Source organism: Acipenser ruthenus, chromosome 3 (genome assembly GCF_902713425.1).
Source record: "Acipenser ruthenus chromosome 3, fAciRut3.2 maternal haplotype, whole genome shotgun sequence".
Taxonomy (NCBI): domain Eukaryota; kingdom Metazoa; phylum Chordata; class Actinopteri; order Acipenseriformes; family Acipenseridae; genus Acipenser; species Acipenser ruthenus.
In genome coordinates, this window is record NC_081191.1 from 31678342 (window position 1) to 31698418 (window position 20077).

The 20077-nt window shown below is 37.5% G+C and overlaps 1 protein-coding gene across 9 annotated transcripts in view; it reads right to left on the reverse strand.

Annotated features, from left to right (window-relative positions):
- LOC117435574 (protein cordon-bleu) overlaps nt 1-20077 on the reverse strand; it is a 104113-nt gene that overhangs the window by 62236 nt on the left and 21800 nt on the right. The window contains exon 1 of one of the 9 annotated variants that reach the window (XM_059012787.1): nt 5187-5313. The exons of 6 other annotated variants lie outside the window; for them this stretch is intronic. In XM_059012787.1, coding sequence (XP_058868770.1) covers nt 5187-5194 — 8 coding nt within the window. In that variant the 5' untranslated portion in view covers nt 5195-5313. Of the gene's footprint in view, nt 1-1393; nt 1420-5186; nt 5314-20077 lie in introns of those variants that run through there. 2 more of the 9 variants (XM_059012786.1, XM_059012789.1) reach the window with 2 other exon arrangements.

Below are 20077 nucleotides of genomic sequence, written 5' to 3' on the forward strand. Positions count from 1 at the left end.
AAACACAACTGCATCAATAAACTTGAAGGATTCATTGGTTCATTGTTATAATTATAACCTTTTTCAACCACCATTCATTTTCTGTACTCTTATCTCCTCTTTTGGCTTCTCATATCACCTATATGCTGATGATAGATCTTTCTCTCTTTTCCTTCCTTTGACTCCCATATCTTTTGATCTCCTCTCACATTTCAGATGGTCTCTCAGCAATCTCATCATGGACACATTCACATCACCTCAAACTCAACCTTTCTAAATCCGACCTACTTTACTTTCCTACTTCTTCTCTCTACTCTGACCTCTCTTTCTCCTTCTGCAAGAAACCTAGGCATTATTTTGGACCATTCCCTCTCCTATTCTCAACACATCTCTTCAATTACAGGTACTTGTTTCTTTCATAATGATATCTATAGAATCCGCTCTTTTCTATCTACTTATTCCACTAGACTCCCAGTCCAAGCTCCTGGCCTTTCTAGATTGGACTATTGTAACTCTTTCCCAGCTTCAGCTATTCAGCCTCTTCAACTTATGTAAAATTCTGCTGCTTGTATGGTATTCTCCCAACCTCAATGCTCTCACACTACCTGCTTCGCACTTTCCACTGGTTACCTATTTCTGCTCGCATATCTGCCCCTTCCTATTTCCAAGCCCTCGTGTCTCCTTATATTCCCTCTCGCCCTCTCCGCTCATCCTCTACTGGCCTTCTCTGCACTCTCCTTCCTCCCGTGCTCGCTCTTTCTCTTCCCTTATCCCCCTGTAGTAAATTCCTATTTATATATCTTTTTGTATTTGTTCCTTTATTTATATTTATTTTGTATTGTATATATGTATTTGCTTTGCATTTTTATTGCCTGTAATTTATATAATTTTATATTTTGTTTAATTTTCTGTAAGTCGCTTTGGATAAAGACGTTTGCTAAATAAATAAATAAATAAATAAATAAATAAATAATGGAGAAAAAACACATCACAAACACACACTAATATTGCAAGCTGTGTTCTGTTTATTTTCAGGGCAAATACAATAGCAGTACATTTCTCAGAAGCAGACTGTATAACGACAATCGGTGTAATCAGCATAAACCTGTACCTAGCTTTACTCATGCCCATGCCTCATCAAATCACGTCATCCTCTCAAACCTCAAATGTAGGTACTGGATTTATTTATTCTTAAATTAGTCCTCTCTGCTGGCTCAATACCATAGTTATTTGTGTTAAATAAGGCACAGAGACCAAGATCGACAGATAGTAGAGCAGCATATGGGTATAGTTTTTAAAAACTAAAACATTTGCAATACATCTAATAACTTTTTTTTTTTTTTTTTAAATGTAGAGCCACTTTCCAATCATGCATTTTAGACCTATTTTCTCCCCAGTTCAAAAAGCCACATACCTGACTAAAAATCCCTGAGCGACCTCTGTAATAGAAACACTGGTATTAATGTCGAGACACACACAGTTAGTTACACATTACACATACCATTGCTGTGATCAACCACAAGCAATTGGCTATTGGATTCATAGGCGCAACTACTTTGGGGGGGGGGGGGGATGTCCCATTCTCATGTGAACACACAATGCGCCTATGAAAGCTCCTGACAAGAACCTGTGTCAACATTTTATAAACCGCGCATATAACTGCCCAGGCTGTAAAAAATGACTACATTCATAACAAATCTTCAGTTTTTTTATGCAAGGTTGTGAAGAAGTGTTCACCCTTCTTATTTACACTGTAGCCTACACTGCTTCTGACCATGGTATGTTTTCGTAATATGTACTGTAAACCTTGACTTTCACAAACACAGGTATAAATAAATAAAGCACTTTATTTAATATACATGGGGAAAAATGTATGAGGGCATTTGTATTTTACACCAGGAAGAAGTTTTTAAAAAGAGGCTACCATTTGCTTTGGGACACACGCTGGATTATAATTTTTGAATTTCTTATGAGACAAAAGTTACATGTAAAACCATGGGAAATGTAATTGATTTAACTGTGCCACCTGGTATACATTTTTGTAATACCTCAAGTGCTAGTAAACATTAGTTTATGTGTGCATTTTGACTCAGTTTGAATTTTTTTAATTAAATGTAAAATTTAGTAAAGGTTAACTGTTTACAATGTACCGCTGTTGAATTTTAGGACAGCTCCAGTGCTTTGTTTTGCCACTGCACCTTGGCTTTAGAAACTGTAGTGCTGATCTAAAATATTAAAGGTTTCTAAAAAACAAAAACAGTTTTCTAAATAATATAAACCCCATATTTTATACCTGTGTTTCGTAATTTAATATTTTTAAGTGCATCTTTGCTTTGTGTGTCGGGTTTGAAATATATACGCGAATATTAGGAAGACCAACAGCAAAATAATAAGTGCGCATTGAAATTTAAAACAGGTTGAACTAAATTACTTTCAGTAATTATGAAGTATGAGGCATAGTCCTATGTATTTTTTTTAAAAGAGGTTCATAAAAGCTCTAAGGTTAATGAAGCCAGATTCCAAATCACAGTTCCATATAATTCTTAAATAACCTCTATACTGCAAAGGGCTGTAAGTTTATAAAATGAATACAAATTATGTTTCTGTATATAACGAACCACTGCAGTCCCATATGCAAAAATTGTTCAATGAATGTAAATATTTCTAAATGACGCAAGACAGGCTGAATCATTTAGCCATTCTCCATACTCACGAGAAAGACTAGCCTTTCTTGATAATCTTTAAAAAAATCAACAGAATTCATACACCACTCTAGAGCCCGCAGTGCTGTATTTGGGAAATTCTGACTTTAATGTGAAGGTGTATAATACCAGCAAAAAGAAGCCAATATGGTTTGGTCCTGCTGTAGAAATGTCAATGTTCCTTTATCCCAAATTCTATTTTTCTCCTGCATGTCAGTGTTCTAGCACCATAAAATGGCATTATGAGTTTCTTGACAATTTTGAAATGTTGGTTTTTTTTTATGCCTCATAAGGACACATCGGAAAACTGACTTTTCTGGTAACCTGGGGTCCATCCTGACCCCAGCAATAAAAAACAAAACATATAACTAACAACTGGCGTAAATGAATGAATGGAAATGTGTATATGAACACTTTATTTTGCTTTTCCTTTAATTCTAGCCATCGTTTGGTATAATGCGTTGTTTATGCTATGCAAAATGGTTAAGACGCCCAATGTGCACAGCTGTCTCCTAGCAAGTGAAGAAACCACTGTATTCTGGACGCTGTAGTTTATTGTAGGAACATGTCATCCAGGCACGTGAGATATCATTGGAAAGTCCCAGGCCTCCTCTTTCATTTGGTTTATTGATTGTCTTCGCGTTACATGCACTTGAACACCGATTTGCTGCACATCACAGCACTGGAACACTGAATGAGGGGGTGGTAGAAAGTATGCATACAGGCATGTCTGACATCAATGGAAAACGCAAAGCCTGCACTTTTAAATGACGTTGAAACCGGAACAATACCTGTTGAAGCAACCGAGTAATAGGCAACAAACACAACTTAGGAGCTGACTCATGTCACATGACTCAAGCTTTAGTTTCGGTTTCCTGTAGTTTCGCTTAGGAACGTGTGTTCAAGACAGTTGATACATCATTGGAAATCTCCAAATCTGTACTTTCAAACAACCAGGAAGCTAGCTATTGCGGTGTCTGAGATATGCACGCGAGAAGGTCAGGCCCGCCGACACACTACACCTGGGGTCCATACGGACCCCAAACCTAAGACAATTAGGGAAATTCAACCAGGCTACCTGGACTAGAATTATCCTTTGCATACTGTAACAGGATGGGTGCCTGACAACTACCTAAAAGGAAACAAAAATCAAGTCACTTGATCCACATCATAACTTATACTGATACTAAACCACATTATGAGGGTTAAATATATAATAAATATATAATAGAACTTATAATGTAAGTTTTTTTTTAGGACATTAATTTACAGAATGTTACATTGATATTTTTACTCTTAGGGTAAACCGGGAGACCACATAATCCTATGAAAAATGGCCATACCTATTTTCAACACACAGGACTTAAATTCACATCCCCCAAGCATTTTAGCTGTGGTTGCACCTATGATTGGATAAAACATGGACTTCTAATTAAATGTATATCTATGAAATTGAAACCAAAAATGTTTTCTGAAGATAAGGACATGAATTATACTCATAGTTATATGGTATCAATAAAAAAACAAAACACAACTATAAAAACACAATGTCACCTACAACAAAAGTTTCATTTATTAACCAACAATGAAACAAAATCCAAGTTCACATGACTTTATTTCTTTTAAGTTGTGATTTAACTTGGGCCAGTTTTCTAAGGTTGCTGTAAGAACGGCCAATGTTATACTTCTCTAAATATTAATGTTCAACCAGAATAGACTTGTGAAGGTTGTTTATCAAGCAAACATTCTGAGACTGTGACTGTGACTGATATCTACTACATGAAACTAAAAATAAAATTCCATGAATATTTTCTCCAAAGGAAATGGTTTGATTACTCATTTTATAATCTTTACTCCCACAAAATCTTAAATGAGCAAGTATGAAGATATGTATAACAGTAACTACTGTATTTATAGGTAGGTGGGGCTTCAGGTTTCTTTATTTCAATTCAGACAAAGTTATTTTTATAGCATCCATTTCTGCATTGTACAGCTATGGTAAAAAGTTTTGCATCACCTAGAATTTTAGGATTGAGACATCATTTTAAAAAAAAACTATGAACATAATTTAGTTATTTTATTTAACATCATGTAATCAATGAAATTAGAAAATTATATTGCAAAAGTCTAAAAGAAGTCATAATGCTAGATTTCAAAATGTCACATTTTTAAATTGCTGTCAGCTTTTTCTTAAGTAAATGGGAAACTATAAAGCGGTATGTAATTCAATATGTTAACGTAACATTCTCTCTTTCTTTCTAGTTAACTTTTTCTAATAATTCTGAATCTATAAAGCAGTGTGGAGTAGTGGTTAGGGCTCTGGACTCTTGACCGGAGGGTCGTGGGTTAAATCCCAGGTGGGGGACACTGCTGCTGTACCCTTGAGCAAGGTACTTTACCTAGATTGCGCCAGTAAAAACCCAACTGTATAAATGGGTAATTGTATGTAAAAATACTGTGTAAAAATAATGTAATGTAAGAAAAATTAAAATATCTATTGCTTACCTTTGCATTTGTTACAAAAAGTCTTCAACCTGCTAGTTCCATACTGTGCCTTCCCTGTTAGACTGTAAAAGTGCTGTGTCTTGCACTTGTCTTGAAACTAAACTTATCCTAGACTTAGACTAAAGCCTCAGCCTTTCAGTCTCTGACTTAAAGCCCTTGAGGCCTCGAGCTTTATCTGAATTCCAATAATACTCGTGCAGTGCATTCCAACTGTTCCCTAGATGGGAATGCACTGCCATTACTGTGAATAAAATAGAGCCTTTGTCAGTAGCAGGCAACAGTTGTGCAACTGCTAGCTTTTGGAAAATGGTACACCCAACCCAACCAGGACTCAAAACTCTTTGCATTTTTGCCCTTTAAGTTCACATTAGTGTTATATAATAGCAGGAGTTAGGAGTTATATTCTGTGTGACATTTGCTTACTCGCATTTGTCTTACAAACACTCATGAGAGCTTTCCTTATCAACCCCAGCATAGAGTTCATTGAGGTAATAAACTGTAAGATTACTGAAGGTTATGCTTGTTTTAACTGGTACCACACTTAAAATACAAATGCTTACATACAGTATTACTTGTTCAGCCAAATAAAATGTGTATTTGGTAATTTGGAAGCGTGCTACAGTTGATTAACTGATAAGAACCAACACCAATGTTACTCCAAAGACAGAACAGACTCTCAATTCCATTGACAAAAAACACATGCCTAAAGAAAAGGATAACCCTGCCATTATGTTGATGCTAAGCATGACTCTTCCTCAGCTAAAAACCTTGGAGTCACCCTGGACCCCTGCCTCTCTTATTCCCAGCACATCTCCACTCTGACACGCACTTGCAGATTCTTCCTGAGCAACATCCGAAGAATCCGACCCTTCCTCACCAACTATGCTACCCAGCTCCTGGTCCAGGCCCTGGTACTCTCCCGCCTAGACTACTGCAACTCCCTCCTGGCTGGCCTCCCTGCGTCCGCCACCCGTCCGCTCCAGCTCATCCAGAACTCTGCTGCTCGCCTGGTGTTCTCTCTACCTCGCTTCGCCCACGCTACTCCACTACTCCGCTCGCTCCACTGGCTCCCGATCACCGCTCGCATCCAGTTCAAGACTCTTGTACTAGCCTACAGATGCCTTGATCAGACTGCACCCAGCTACCTCCAGACCCTCATCTCTCCCTACACCCCCACTCGACCTCTCCGCTCCGCCTGCACTAGAAGACTGGCTCTACCTCCGCTACGCTCCCCTGCCTCCCGAGCCCGCTCCTTCTCCACCCTTGCTCCGCAGTGGTGGAACGACCTTCCTACAGATGTCAGGACTGCCCAGTCCCTGACCACATTCCGGCGCCTCCTTAAGACTCACCTCTTCAAACAGCACCTGTAGAACTCCTCTGTTGTATCCTGGGACACTATCACCCTTCATTTAAATATGCTTTATTTTGCTCTTATCTGCCCCCTATTTTACTGCATTTAATCCTGTACCTCAGAATATTGTAATCTCCCAAGTGTTTAATCTGTAGTATTTTGTACTTAATCATATCCTGATGTAACTATCACTACTTAATCATATCCTGATGTAACTTTCACTATTATCTGCTGTATTATTGAATTGTGGTTTGTCACACTTGAGAATTATTGTATTTCTTGTTCTTATTGTATGACTTATATTGTAACACTTGAATGTATTTGTATTTGCTTGCGATTGTAAGTCGCCCTGGATAAGGGCGTCTGCTAAGAAATAAATAATAATAATAATAATAATTAAGTATTATATTAGAACTATAAGCAGACTTCTCAATGGATGCTCATCTTGAGGTCTGACCCACCGTGGATTCAACAAACACTAACACTTATTCTAACACCCTCAATAACGCAGATACCCCTTTATCAGCTTCTTCACTGCAGCAAGAAAGTGAGCTTATTTGCCCAAAGGTTGCCAGTTTCTATTAGTAAGCAGTCAGTTAAAAGTATGATCTCTTAGTTTGTTTTGAAAATATACTGTAGATGCATTATAATTAGGGCTTATGATTTTTGGTTTTAACAGATAAAAATCGATAACCCCCCCCCGATACAAAAAAAAATGAAATGGTTAATTCATTTTGACTTCACCCCTTTCCCATTTAAAAAGAAAACCTACTTTAAAAAAAACAGTGCAGCTGGGCAATGTCCCTCCTTCCTGACTTGTATCTATCATTGATTTGTTCTGAATACTTAAAACCCACCCCAACTGACTGGCAGCAAATTCCTACATTTCTATTGGAGACCACTTCCGAGATTTAAAACGAGATTACAGTTAGGAATGAAGGTTTGTTTGCAAGATTGAAAGCTGTATTATAATTAAACTATGGAGGATTTAAAACAAAATTGCACATTGTGGCAAAATGTAATAAAATGGCTTTACACAAAAAAAACCAGAAGAATGTGCCTGTGACCATAGGGATTTCATTCTGGAAGACAGCAAAGGAAAGAAGGTACAACTTAAGTGTGCAAGTATTGTCGAGTTACTATGCATATTGTGACAGACAAAACGTCCAAGCATTTCATACAGTATATAAAAAGCAAAAGCCCTGAAAAAAAACTTTTACATAAAACTTGAAAATAGCTCAAAATAAGCACCAAAAAATGAAATGAATAAAAATCGAAACACAGAAGCCCTAATTATAATGTATTATTCAACTAAGGGGTTTTCGGCTAATTAAATAATTCCATAAATCTGTTGTTCAGTTCCATTCTCAATCATTAATCAGGTACATTTTAAAGATGAAAATCCGTTTACTATAACACGTGATTTTTCACAACAGTAAAGATGTATGGATTTATCAATTAAGGTACAGTGCCTTGCGAAAGTATTCGGCCCCCTTGAACTTTGCGACCTTTTGCCACATTTCAGGCTTCAAACATAAAGATATGAAACTGTAATTTTTTGTGAAGAATCAACAACAAGTGGGACACAATCATGAAGTGGAACGAAATTTATTGGATATTTCAAACTTTTTTAACAAATAAAAAACTGAAAAATTGGCCGTGCAAAATTATTCAGCCCCCTTAAGTTAATACTTTGTAGCGCCACCTTTTGCTGCGATTACAGCTGTAAGTCGCTTGGGGTATGTCTCTATCAGTTTTGCACATCGAGAGACTGAAATTTTTGCCCATTCCTCCTTGCAAAACAGCTCGAGCTCAGTGAGGTTGGATGGAGAGCATTTGTGAACAGCAGTTTTCAGTTCTTTCCACAGATTCTCGATTGGATTCAGGTCTGGACTTTGACTTGGCCATTCTAACACCTGGATATGTTTATTTGTGAACCATTCCATTGTAGATTTTGCTTTATGTTTTGGATCATTGTCTTGTTGGAAGACAAATCTCCGTCCCAGTCTCAGGTCTTTTGCAGACTCCATCAGGTTTTCTTCCAGAATGGTCCTGTATTTGGCTCCATCCATCTTCCCATCAATTTTAACCATCTTCCCTGTCCCTGCTGAAGAAAAGCAGGCCCAAACCATGATGCTGCCACCACCATGTTTGACAGTGGGGATGGTGTGTTCAGGGTGATGAGCTGTGTTGCTTTTACGCCAAACATAACGTTTTGCATTGTTGCCAAAAAGTTCGATTTTGGTTTCATCTGACCAGAGCACCTTCTTCCACATGTTTGGTGTGTCTCCCAGGTGGATTGTGGCAAACTGTAAACAACACTTTTTATGGATATCTTTAATAAATGGCTTTCTTCTTGCCACTCTTCCATAAAGGCCAGATTTGTGCAGTATACAACTGATTGTTGTCCTATGGACAGAGTCTCCCACCTCAGCTGTAGATCTCTGCAGTTCATCCAGAGTGATCATGGGCCTCTTGGCTGCATCTCTGATCAGTCTTCTCCTTGTATGAGCTGAAAGTTTAGAGGGACGGCCAGGTCTTGGTAGATTTGCAGTGGTCTGATACTCCTTCCATTTCAATATTATCGCTTGCACAGTGCTCCTTGGGATGTTTAAAGCTTGGGAAATCTTTTTGTATCCAAATCCGGCTTTAAACTTCTCCACAACAGTATCTCGGACCTGCCTGGTGTGTTCCTTGTTCTCCATGATGCTCTCTGCGCTTTAAACGGACCTCTGAGACTATCACAGTGCAGGTGCATTTATACGGAGACTTGATTACACACAGGTGGATTCTATTTATCATCATTAGTCATTTAGGTCAACATTGGATCATTCAGAGATCCTCACTGAACTTCTGGAGAGAGTTTGCTGCACTGAAAGTAAAGGGGCTGAATAATTTTGCACGCCCAATTTTTCAGTTTTTTATTTGTTAAAAAAGTTTGAAATATCCAATAAATTTCGTTCCACTTCATGATTGTGTCCCACTTGTTGTTGATTCTTCACAAAAAATTACAGTTTCATATCTTTATGTTTGAAGCCTGAAATGTGGCAAAAGGTCGCAAAGTTCAAGGGGGCCGAATACTTTCGCAAGGCACTGTAAATACAGTCTACTCTTAATGCTGGGGTTATTAGCAAGTAATTTAGAATACTGCACCTTTGAATATCTAAATACAATTGTATCTATCTACTTGATTTATTACAACCAAATATACTCTTGCTATACTCATCCAGAATTAAGTTGTCATTTGCCCTTTGACAAACTTGTGAATCAGATTTTACTTTCCAACAATGCTATTGCTTAATCCGATCAAGTACCGTAAAGCACTTTGCTGACTAATATAAACATAATGTACATATCATATACATATTACTACTTAAAGTAAAAACATAGTCAAAGAACTTACTTTCAGCAAAAATGCAATCTCGGAATCTGTTGAATTTGCTGCTCTTCTCTTAGACACTTCTAAGTGTTTGGCAGAAGAAGCACAAATACACCATCAGCTATCAGGGCAGTGCTGGAATGCACTATGAGTAAGAATATTCAAAGCACTTTGGACCTAAACCTACCTTGATTACTTATTAAGAAGAGGAGCAACATATTGTAATCGGAGTACAGTGCCAGTATTCCAAGAACAAACAATTTTGCAATTGAAGTGATCAGCTGGGATGTTGTGATGTCATGGAGTGCCATCATCTTGACAAACAGAGGTAGTAAATTGTATATGTGCCATAAAATAGCAAGTCAATGTATTTATAAATCTATCACTCAGTCCTTCTATAGTATCTATTTTAGGAGAATATATTCACTCTATACACAAGTTTGTACTTTTGCTAAATTGCACAAGAGGTGTTATAAACACATTATGCATGCTCACATGGACTGTGTTAAAATACCGTGTCAAATAAAATTACTTTGGTGCTTCCAAATATTTGTTTTGAACTAATCATACTAATAAATGACTTAACATATTGTAGGTTTAAAGTTTGTATTCCTTGTACAAGTAATTAAAGGATCAAAACATCCTCACACAATTTTTAAGCGGTGTACAACATAATCATATTTTAATTTCATTTTCTACATTTAAAAACACATTTCTGTATAGTGAGAAGTGATTACTCCAGCTAGAACGAAAAATGAAACGGCACCAGATTAACAATGATGACTGTAAAAATACAAAATTGAAAAAAAAAAAAAAAGTTTTTGTTGTTAAACAAAAAATAATTAATCTTTGATGTAATCTTTAAAAATGTATTCGCTTCGATGATTTCTAATTACAGAGATTATGGCAGATCTGCACAGATAGAAAAGGACACAGGACTGTGTTTGCAATTTCTAACACCCAACTGCAGTTAATCTGTGTGATGTAATCAGAATTCAAGAGCGCTGTTTTCTGTTAAACCTGTTGGTGGGTGGATTAGATTAAGAGATTAGACCTTGCACTAGGGTACCTGGCTGTCACATTCTGTGTCCCAGTTACAGCACCGCTCTATAGTCTGGTAATGGAAATTTGTAATAAAATAAACAGTAACCAAAGATTATTCTTCAGGATCTCATTTGTTTTCTTTTTTCAATATATGGAATTGTTTATATTCAGTTTGTTCCTTACTATGTATCTCATTTTGTAAGGATGAAACCCTCTCAAGGTTAGGGGTGTCTGTCATGAGCTCTTCAGAGCCTAAGCTTCTCAGACCATAAGTGGCTTCTGTCAGTTTCCGAGACTTAGGCTTCTTCAAGTTGATTAGACGCCATTGCATGAAATGATATGCATTTTCTGTATATATATATATACACATTGAGATAATAAACACACTCATCTAGAACACAGTGATATAATGTTAGTTAAAATAAAGCTAGTATGGAACATATCATGTTGCACATGTTTGTCAAAACAATACATCTTTGTTCTATTTTTAAAAGGAGTTTGGGTATACAGTACATTTCGTAGTTGTCTTCAGCACTTCCAGTCCAAAAACCTGTGGCTGGTATACTGTAGATAAAACATTACAATGTAACCACAAAGGATGAGCATGAAAATGGCATGGAAAGTAGCAAAAGAAAGTCTGTTTAGATAATCGATTCGGGGATTTTTTACAAGTTCATATTACACTAAAATGGACGTCTGACATTGTCAGAAAGTCTAATAATAACCATGTGATTAAAAATCTTTATTGTATAACTAATAAAAGTAATGAAGCAATAAGGAATAAGATTGTGTTCATTCCGCCTACAGTCTCTCAAGCCTAATCACACCATTGAAGTGCAATGTCTTTGTTATAAACATACACTGACAATGGTATACAGGTAGTTTCATTCTGATATCAGTGGTTATAAAAATGAATGTTGCATTAATATACAAAATAACATTCTTAAAAAGCTGTTTACAGGACATTCTGAGCACAAAATTCGGGCACTGTGCCCTATGTACGCTTTCTCAACACACACAAATAGTGATCCGCAATTATGATAATGAGGGGCTCAATGAGTGCGTCAGTCTATTTAGAGGCCCCACTTGCAGATTTAGGAGTACAGAGAGCAGTAGTAACTGTATGACATTTGTGGAGCACGAAAATACAAACCAAAAAAAATAATATGTCAGAGGAAGGGCAGCACAGTCCTCTAGGCGCATGGAAAAGAAAATAGAAGTTTTCTGAGAAGGAGCTGAGAGTCCTTACAGCTGAGGTCATTCAGCATGAAACTGAGTTATTTGGAAAAGCCTCAGACAACATCAGTTATGCTAGTATCCTTAGGAAATTATATACATTGGCCTGCTCTTTTTAGCATGACATCCAGAAATGTGCCTGGAAAAGGTGGACATTCCATCCTTACATCTACCCCTATATTTACAATATGTGGACATACAGTAAGCCTTCATAAACATACTCCTTGTTTACACCAGACAGGCTATACATGTTGTATAAATCAGAATAATGTTGAAGGAATGCATAACGTAACAAAATTAATTTGTGCAGTTTTGAAAGAAAAATACATTTTCAAACCTTGGTTTTAGACTGCCTAGCACTTCCTGGGTAACTTCACCTGGAGGGGCAATTGTCCCCACCCCATTCACTGGCTTTTTCTCCTGTCAATAACCAATCAGCTGCTTCCCCTATTGACTGACATGCTTTTAGCAAGTAACATGCTTTGACCCAGAGGACATTGCTGGGGTGAAATGACCAAGGAAGGAAAGCATTAACAGACTTTCTGAAAGGCAAGGAAAACTAACTGAGAACTTAGTGTAGTACCAGATGTCTTTTTAAAAATGAAAAGTACATGCTTGCTATAACATGCATTTCTTTCAAAACTGCACGATTGAGACCTATGCACTGTAGCTAATCGAATGGATTAGATTCATGGAATTATTTTGTTAGCTACAATTACTTTAAAGGATAGGACTTCTATGTAGCACAGCTATCTGCAAATACCTTGCAGGTCAGTATTCAGAAAAAAACCCTTTACATGTATGGCAGATGATCAGTCTTCTTTCTGGAGGCTTTTCCCTTACTTGTTTATTTATTATTTATTTCTTCTTATTATTTATTTCTTAGCAGACGGCCTTATCCAGGGCGACTTACAATTGTTACAAGATATCACATTATTTTTACACACAATTACCCATTTATACAGTTGGGTTTTTACTGGAGCAATCCAGGTAAAGTACCTTGCTCAAGGGTACAGCAGCAGTGTCCCCACCTGGGATTGAACCCACGACCCTCCGGTCAAGAGTCCAAAGCCCTAACCACTACTCAGGCCCAATATATAATCAGTTAAAGGAACAACAACTTAAGACATGACAGGCATCTGAAAGGGCCAGTTAAACAACTTATTGTTAATCAGTTGTTAGAATCGCATGCTGTTTCTCAGATTACTGACACCATTTACTAAGCAAGCTAGTTTGGATATGTTAGAAGATACTGTGTAAACTGAAACTATTGCCTGGGAAGATGACTTTCAGAAATGAATTTACTCATCAATTGGATCTCATTAAAATTTCCAACATGCTTATCAAAAAAAGGGATTTCCAGGAACTTTTATTTATTCATTCATTTTTTGACATGATATATCCCTGTGGCGGGGTGCCCCCACCCCGTGCGTATATTTGTGTTACATGTTGTATGTGGCGTGTTATTGTTGGTGCAGGTATTGGTACACAGAGTGTGGGTTATGTAGCACAGGTGATGTAAAGTGTATAACTGTATTTAGGCACGGGGAAATGTACAATCACTCCACGTGCAGATTAAAATGGGAATTAGGATAGAAGCACAGAGAGCACAATGAATTCACATGCAGATGTACCAAGATTCCAATGATTGATTAGCAATCGAGTCTCGGTACACCTGCATAAAAAGAGTCAGTTTTCACGCACACAGGGTTGTGTGTTCAGGGCGTAAGAATGGGAGAGAGTTAGGAGAAATAAGAATGAAATAATAATAGCAATTGTTACTTTGTGCTGGAGGACCAGCACGATACTTGTTTGTGGAATGTACATCCCGTTTGGTAGTGTCTGTTCGTTTTGTTTGTCTGTTTTGGCTACTGTGCCGTTTTTATTTTACAAAGTGTTTTTGTTTTGTTCAGCCTTTTTCATTTTCCGTTTTGCAATAAACCAGCGCATCAAGCCCGGTGAGAATCCCCTGCATTCCCAATATTAAAAAAATAAATAAATAAATAATAATAATAATATAAACAACACTCAGATACATGTCAGCCGCGTTTTACCGTCCTTGTATTAAAAAACATATAAATCCCCATTACATATATGTAACAAATTAATGTGATTAACGCGATTTCAGCAGTTAATCACACTCACCAGTTTTATGATACAAAGCCCATCTCTTCAGTGTTACAATCTATTTAATTATCTGTCACAGCCCATGTCTTTTTTTTTCTTGTATGCGCAAACCAGTCTGTGATGTATATATATTTTTTTTAATCTGTGATCTTTAGTTGCTTTTGTGCATTTTCATTTGTAAGTGAACTGTGACATTAGGGCCTTATCGAGCACTATATTCTGCAATTTTGAATACTGACTTTGGATACTGTTTTAATTCTGGAAACTGTGTTTTTTTCTAAAATCTTTTGATAAACTGCATTGCCTTTTACGTTTTACGCAGTTCTGTGCATGGGTAACATTTTGGATTAATTTTGCTGTTGGGTCATTAATGGGTAATTTTACATACTGCTACAATACATACTGGATATAAAATGATGTACTGTATTACAGCATGTGTCCACAGTTGTCTCTTTTGGCAAGTTATATTTTCAGAATTACGTCGTTGTGAATTAAAACACTTCTTCTGTTGAAAATATAGTGCTGTACAAATAAAACCAACTACAGTACATCTAAATGGAAGCCTACTTATTTTAAAACACAGTCCTTTCAGCTATGCATGCATTTTTGACATTGTATCTTTTTTGTGTTGGAATGAGCCAAAATGAAATAATCAGATATGCATCACACACTTTTAACCATCACTGAAGTCAATTTTTTATAGGGTCAGATATGTGAGTGCTGAGTGTATATAGGCTAAACAAAATAATTATTTTAAACTGCTTTCCAACAATTTACACAACAGTAATTTGATATATTTAACTCATAATGTAATGTACTAATGTATGCACCCAGGGCCTGACAGGCATATATGCTTAGACTTTTGTAGGAAACTCTGTGAACTCCATAAAAATGGAAATCAGGCCAAATAAGCCTGTTGAACTCTTGCAATGGTCTTACAAATACAATATGTGTGTGCACATTGAAACACTAAACAGGATGGGATGATTACTGTGAAAAAAGTAGCATACTTGCATTTTGATAAGAGACACACTCATTTCCTAGATACTACTGACTAATTAGTAGGGGTGTGCAGGATTTCTGACCAATAGCATGTGTTATTTCACTACTTTTGTCTGGTCTCGCCCATTTCCGAATCTGAATCCTGCACACCCATTCTAATGAGTTGTTCCATAAACAATCAGCAATCATCAGAGGATGTTAATGCATGTAAACATTCCCATTATCTTTACAGCCAGTCATCCTATGTACAATATGTACACTGCATCAAACAGATTTCAAATACTGTCCATGCTGGCTGTAAAATAATGAAACATTAACTCACAGATTGTATCTTGCACCTTGTGTCTGGTGCAGTCTAAATGTCTCAACATTATTCTAGAAAAACACTGAAATGTGAGAGAAACTAGACTAAAGTGATATTTGAAAGTGAAATATCAACCTTACTTGGCAATGCGCTTACAGCGTGGCATTGATACTGATATAATATTCGTTACAATTATTGGATTAACAATAACTGTTTGTTTTTTTTTCAATTTTCATTCCAAGTCTACAATACAATGAGGATTGGTAAGAAATTCTTTAAATCTGCCTTTCTTACCTCTTATTAGCATAAAGCCAAGTTAGGCTCCCTGTGTTGCAGGTATATGGGTCACACCTGAGCCCTGCATTCAGACTTTATGCTTTACCCAGACTTCATGGCTGCTGGAGGATAAACACAAAGATCTCCACTATTTCTCAATGGACACCTCTGTCACATTGCACAACCATTGAAATACAGAAAATAAATATGCTTTCGAACACCTACATGTATAAGTACTGTAGATGAAGTTAAATTAGCTTTAAAGCAGAATGCATTTCTAAACACAGAGAAAATTACTCTGTTAACTCTCTGTTGTAGAATAGCTTTGGTGCTCATCCCGGGAGTTCTCATTGAGAAATAGCACAGCAAACATGTTTACCCTTCAACAGCCCTAGGGTGTGCGTGAAGCATAGTGCACAAGTTTGGGGTTCAGTCATGGACTATATAAAGCACCTGCAACACAGGGAGCCAGAAACTGGATTTAAGAATAAGCTACAGTGGAATGTCACTCAACAAATAACTTCTGGGAAACTAACAGATCTACTGTTAACAATGAGGATACATTTGAGGCTGGTATTATGCTAACAGAATGCAATACAAACAGGTTTAAAACATTGGTTACTACTCCTTTAAGCATTAACAGGAAGTTTAAGCCTCACTATGTAATTTAAGACTTCAAGCTCTTAAAAGATGTCAACAATGATTGGAGGTTATCAGCAGACAACACTATACTGGACTGTTGAAACGTTATGATTTAATGCTGTGTGTGCATGAATCTGATACTCCTCAATGCAGTCAGAGCCAACATTAAACTACTTTAACCCTGTAATGCCAATTTCTGTAATGCCCATTTCTGCATCACATATGATACAATGCTTAGCCACCCCTCTATATTACTATTATTTGTTTAAATCCAGCCTGGGCATTATAGGGTGAAACTAAGGAGCTAACTGTATGCAAGATCCAATCTAGTTGTGTAGTATTCACACATAGTTTAGTGTTTTGTAATATGCCTCAATTGTAAACAAGACTGTTCTATTATAAAAGGAGATCCATTGTTACACCTGTTCTAAGTTAGGATTCATTCTTTGGCAATGAAATTACTTTTCAGTTTTGCTATTAGTACAACACTTGAACATAGATGTACAAAAAAAAAAAAAACTTAGTGATTGTAGACAAATATTTTGCTGAGAAGTTTTTATTTATTAGTTTATTTATTTATGTATTGTCCCTGATATTAGTGTGACTCGACCATGTTAAATGTCAAGGTACTGAATCACATGGCAATACACAAAAGGGTGCTGAAAACAAACTGGTATGCACCACTTCAGGATAGTGTGACTTAAGAGCCCGCTCGTGGGCAGCCAAGTGGTTATTTCCTCTGATGTATCAAATTTTCTTAATTTCAATTATGTTTTGCCTAAGTGTGGCCTTTCGCCAACAAGAAGGTACAAAAGACAGGGGTCCTTTGTGCATTTCAACACAGAAGCATTTGTAGCAGTATCAATGAAATTCAATATGAGACAGCTTTAAATGCTCATCTGACTTTTAGCTGGTCCTTTACAGAACTTTATAGAACTGAAACTATAAGTTATATTCTCATCTGCTGAATTTGGAAAAAAAAAATTTGTTTTAATATTTTCTGCAATGTAGATATATACTGACGCACAAAAGAAACACAACACTCAGGTCTAATGAACAAAATCACAGAAAATGTGAACAAAAATACACATCAATGAACCATGATAAATCAATGAAATGTGATACACTGTCAAAATGAAAACATTACAAAGTTAGTATCGGGTATGACCTCCCTGAGCATTAACACAATCCTGGCAGCGTTGACGCATAGACCTGATCAGCCTCTGGATAGACTGCTGTGGGATGTTCCGCCACTCTTCCTGCAGCTGCAGCCAGCTAGTGAAGGTTGGCTGATCGCGGTTGTCTCCTGGCACTGGCGATTTGGTCCCACAGATGTTCTACTAGACTCAGGTCAGGAGAAAAAGCTGGCGAGACCTCAACATTGTTTTCTTGAAGTCGTGCAATTGTAATCCTAGCACTTTGTGATCCTACATTGGCCTGCTGAAAAAGTGACACTTCTGGATTGGCTTGCAGGAACGGAAAAACTGTTGCCTCAAGGACTTCGTCAATGTATCGTTAAGCAGTAAGGCTGCCCTCAATCTGCACCAAATCTGCCCCACCGGTTGTCTTCCGCCAGGTCTGTCAAGGGCGAAACAACATTAATCTGAGAATAAAACACTCTCTGTGCCGCCACCTCAGATGTTCTCTGGCCCACAGAAGACGGCGATTTCGTCTCTCAGCTGTCAATATGTTACCCCTGAACGGCCGGGCATGCAAATCATTTTCGTGCAGACGGCGAGCTTCAGTCATTCTGCTGATGCGCAGGTTATTTCTTCCTGGAATGTCTCGTGCTGTAGCCACTGCAGTCTGAAAACGAATGTGATGGTCTTGGGCCGGTGTGGTGACTGTCTGCCTTCCAGTACATGGCCTGTCCCTCACAGAGCTGGTTTCCTGGTTTCTCTGGACTTGTCTGCTGATTGTTGAAGCAGAACATCTCATTCTCCTGGCACCTTCTTTCACAGACAGGCCGCCTTCAATCATGCCGATAGCAACCAGGCGATCTTCATTACTTAAGCAGGGCATGGTTGTATCTTTTGCTTTTCAATAAAACTCAAACAATCAACAAACTAATCTGCTCACTATTTAAAATGTAACTAACATTATGTATGTGCCCAATGAGCTACTGATATAAAACTTAGACTGTTGCGTTTTCATTGTGCATCAGTATAACTGTCACACACAGGACTGGGTTTAAATGTGCGGTTGTGCTTTTATTTACACACAAAATAATTAAACAAAAACAAACTCCTAACTCTGTTCAGAGCACTTACTAAACATTGTCAGGAACACCCATAACTATCAAACACGACAGCTAAGCTGTGTATCTGTTAAAACAACCAAAACCACACAGTTTCACAATTAAACACTTTTTGTTTAGAAAAGAACACACAGTAACTTTTCTTCATTCGACACACAGTCGGGACTCTTCACACAGCAGAGACCCCGAAGAGACTAACTGCTCAGATTTTATACTCTGCACCTGGCTCTATGAGCATTATAACCGAAGAGCTTTATAAACGGGGGAGGGGGTGGGGGGCGCCACGGGACACATAACAACACACACCTGACTAAAATACAAAAAAAAATAACTCCCTCTCTATAATGTACATACAGTGAAGCAATATATATACTATAAATAGTTTGGCTAAACAGCGATCTGGAGTTGTTCGCAGCAACAGACAAGCAAACCAAGTGCAATAAGGAGAGCGGGTCGGGTGAGGGGAAGAGGGATTGGACTCGCCCCGAGTTCGGCTGCCGGAGCGGGGCTGAAGCGAAGCTGAAGTGTCTCATCTCCCGGAGAAAGCCGCAGCTCCTCTCACAGCAAAAAAGTAAATGCATTAGGAAAGATAACCACTTAATATGCCTAATATTGATTTAGTTATAAAACGAATACTGAATAAGAAATGGAAATTAGACTGAAAAGTTGTTTACAGTTTGAACAACACCGGTACTGTATTTACTGTAGAAATATTGCATGAGTCACTAGTATAGGGAATTGGGGGACATGCTGTAGGAGTGTTATATCCAGGTACCTTTCACTTGTCTCTTTCCTTTAAAAGAAGCAGGACTACGTTTGCCAGAATGCATTGGGGTGTGAGTTGAAAGTTCTGCACCTGCTTGCTTTGCTTCCGGGTGTATAACTTGCCAGCATAAATTATCCACTAGTTTAAAGCAGTGATTCAGTAACTTCACTTCCATTCCTGCTTCAAGCATACAAAGACCCCTTTCTTTTATTTAAAAAAACAGTGCTTAGGTTTTAGCTTTCAATCTTTATTTGCGGCCAAGATTAAGACGACAAGTACAATGTTTATAAAAGGAATCACTACAATTTCTATTTAGACACGAGTAACCTAATTGTTTGCATTGAAAGTTGTTGTGCCTCACAATCCTGTTCAGTTGATTTGGATTCTTCGATAGTTTAGCCTTATGTACTCTTGACTGTATCACAAAACAGACATTCCATGCTTTTTTTCCATATGGTGTTTTTGTTATCTGATTCAATTTTACAAGAAAAACCCAGCATGCTCTTA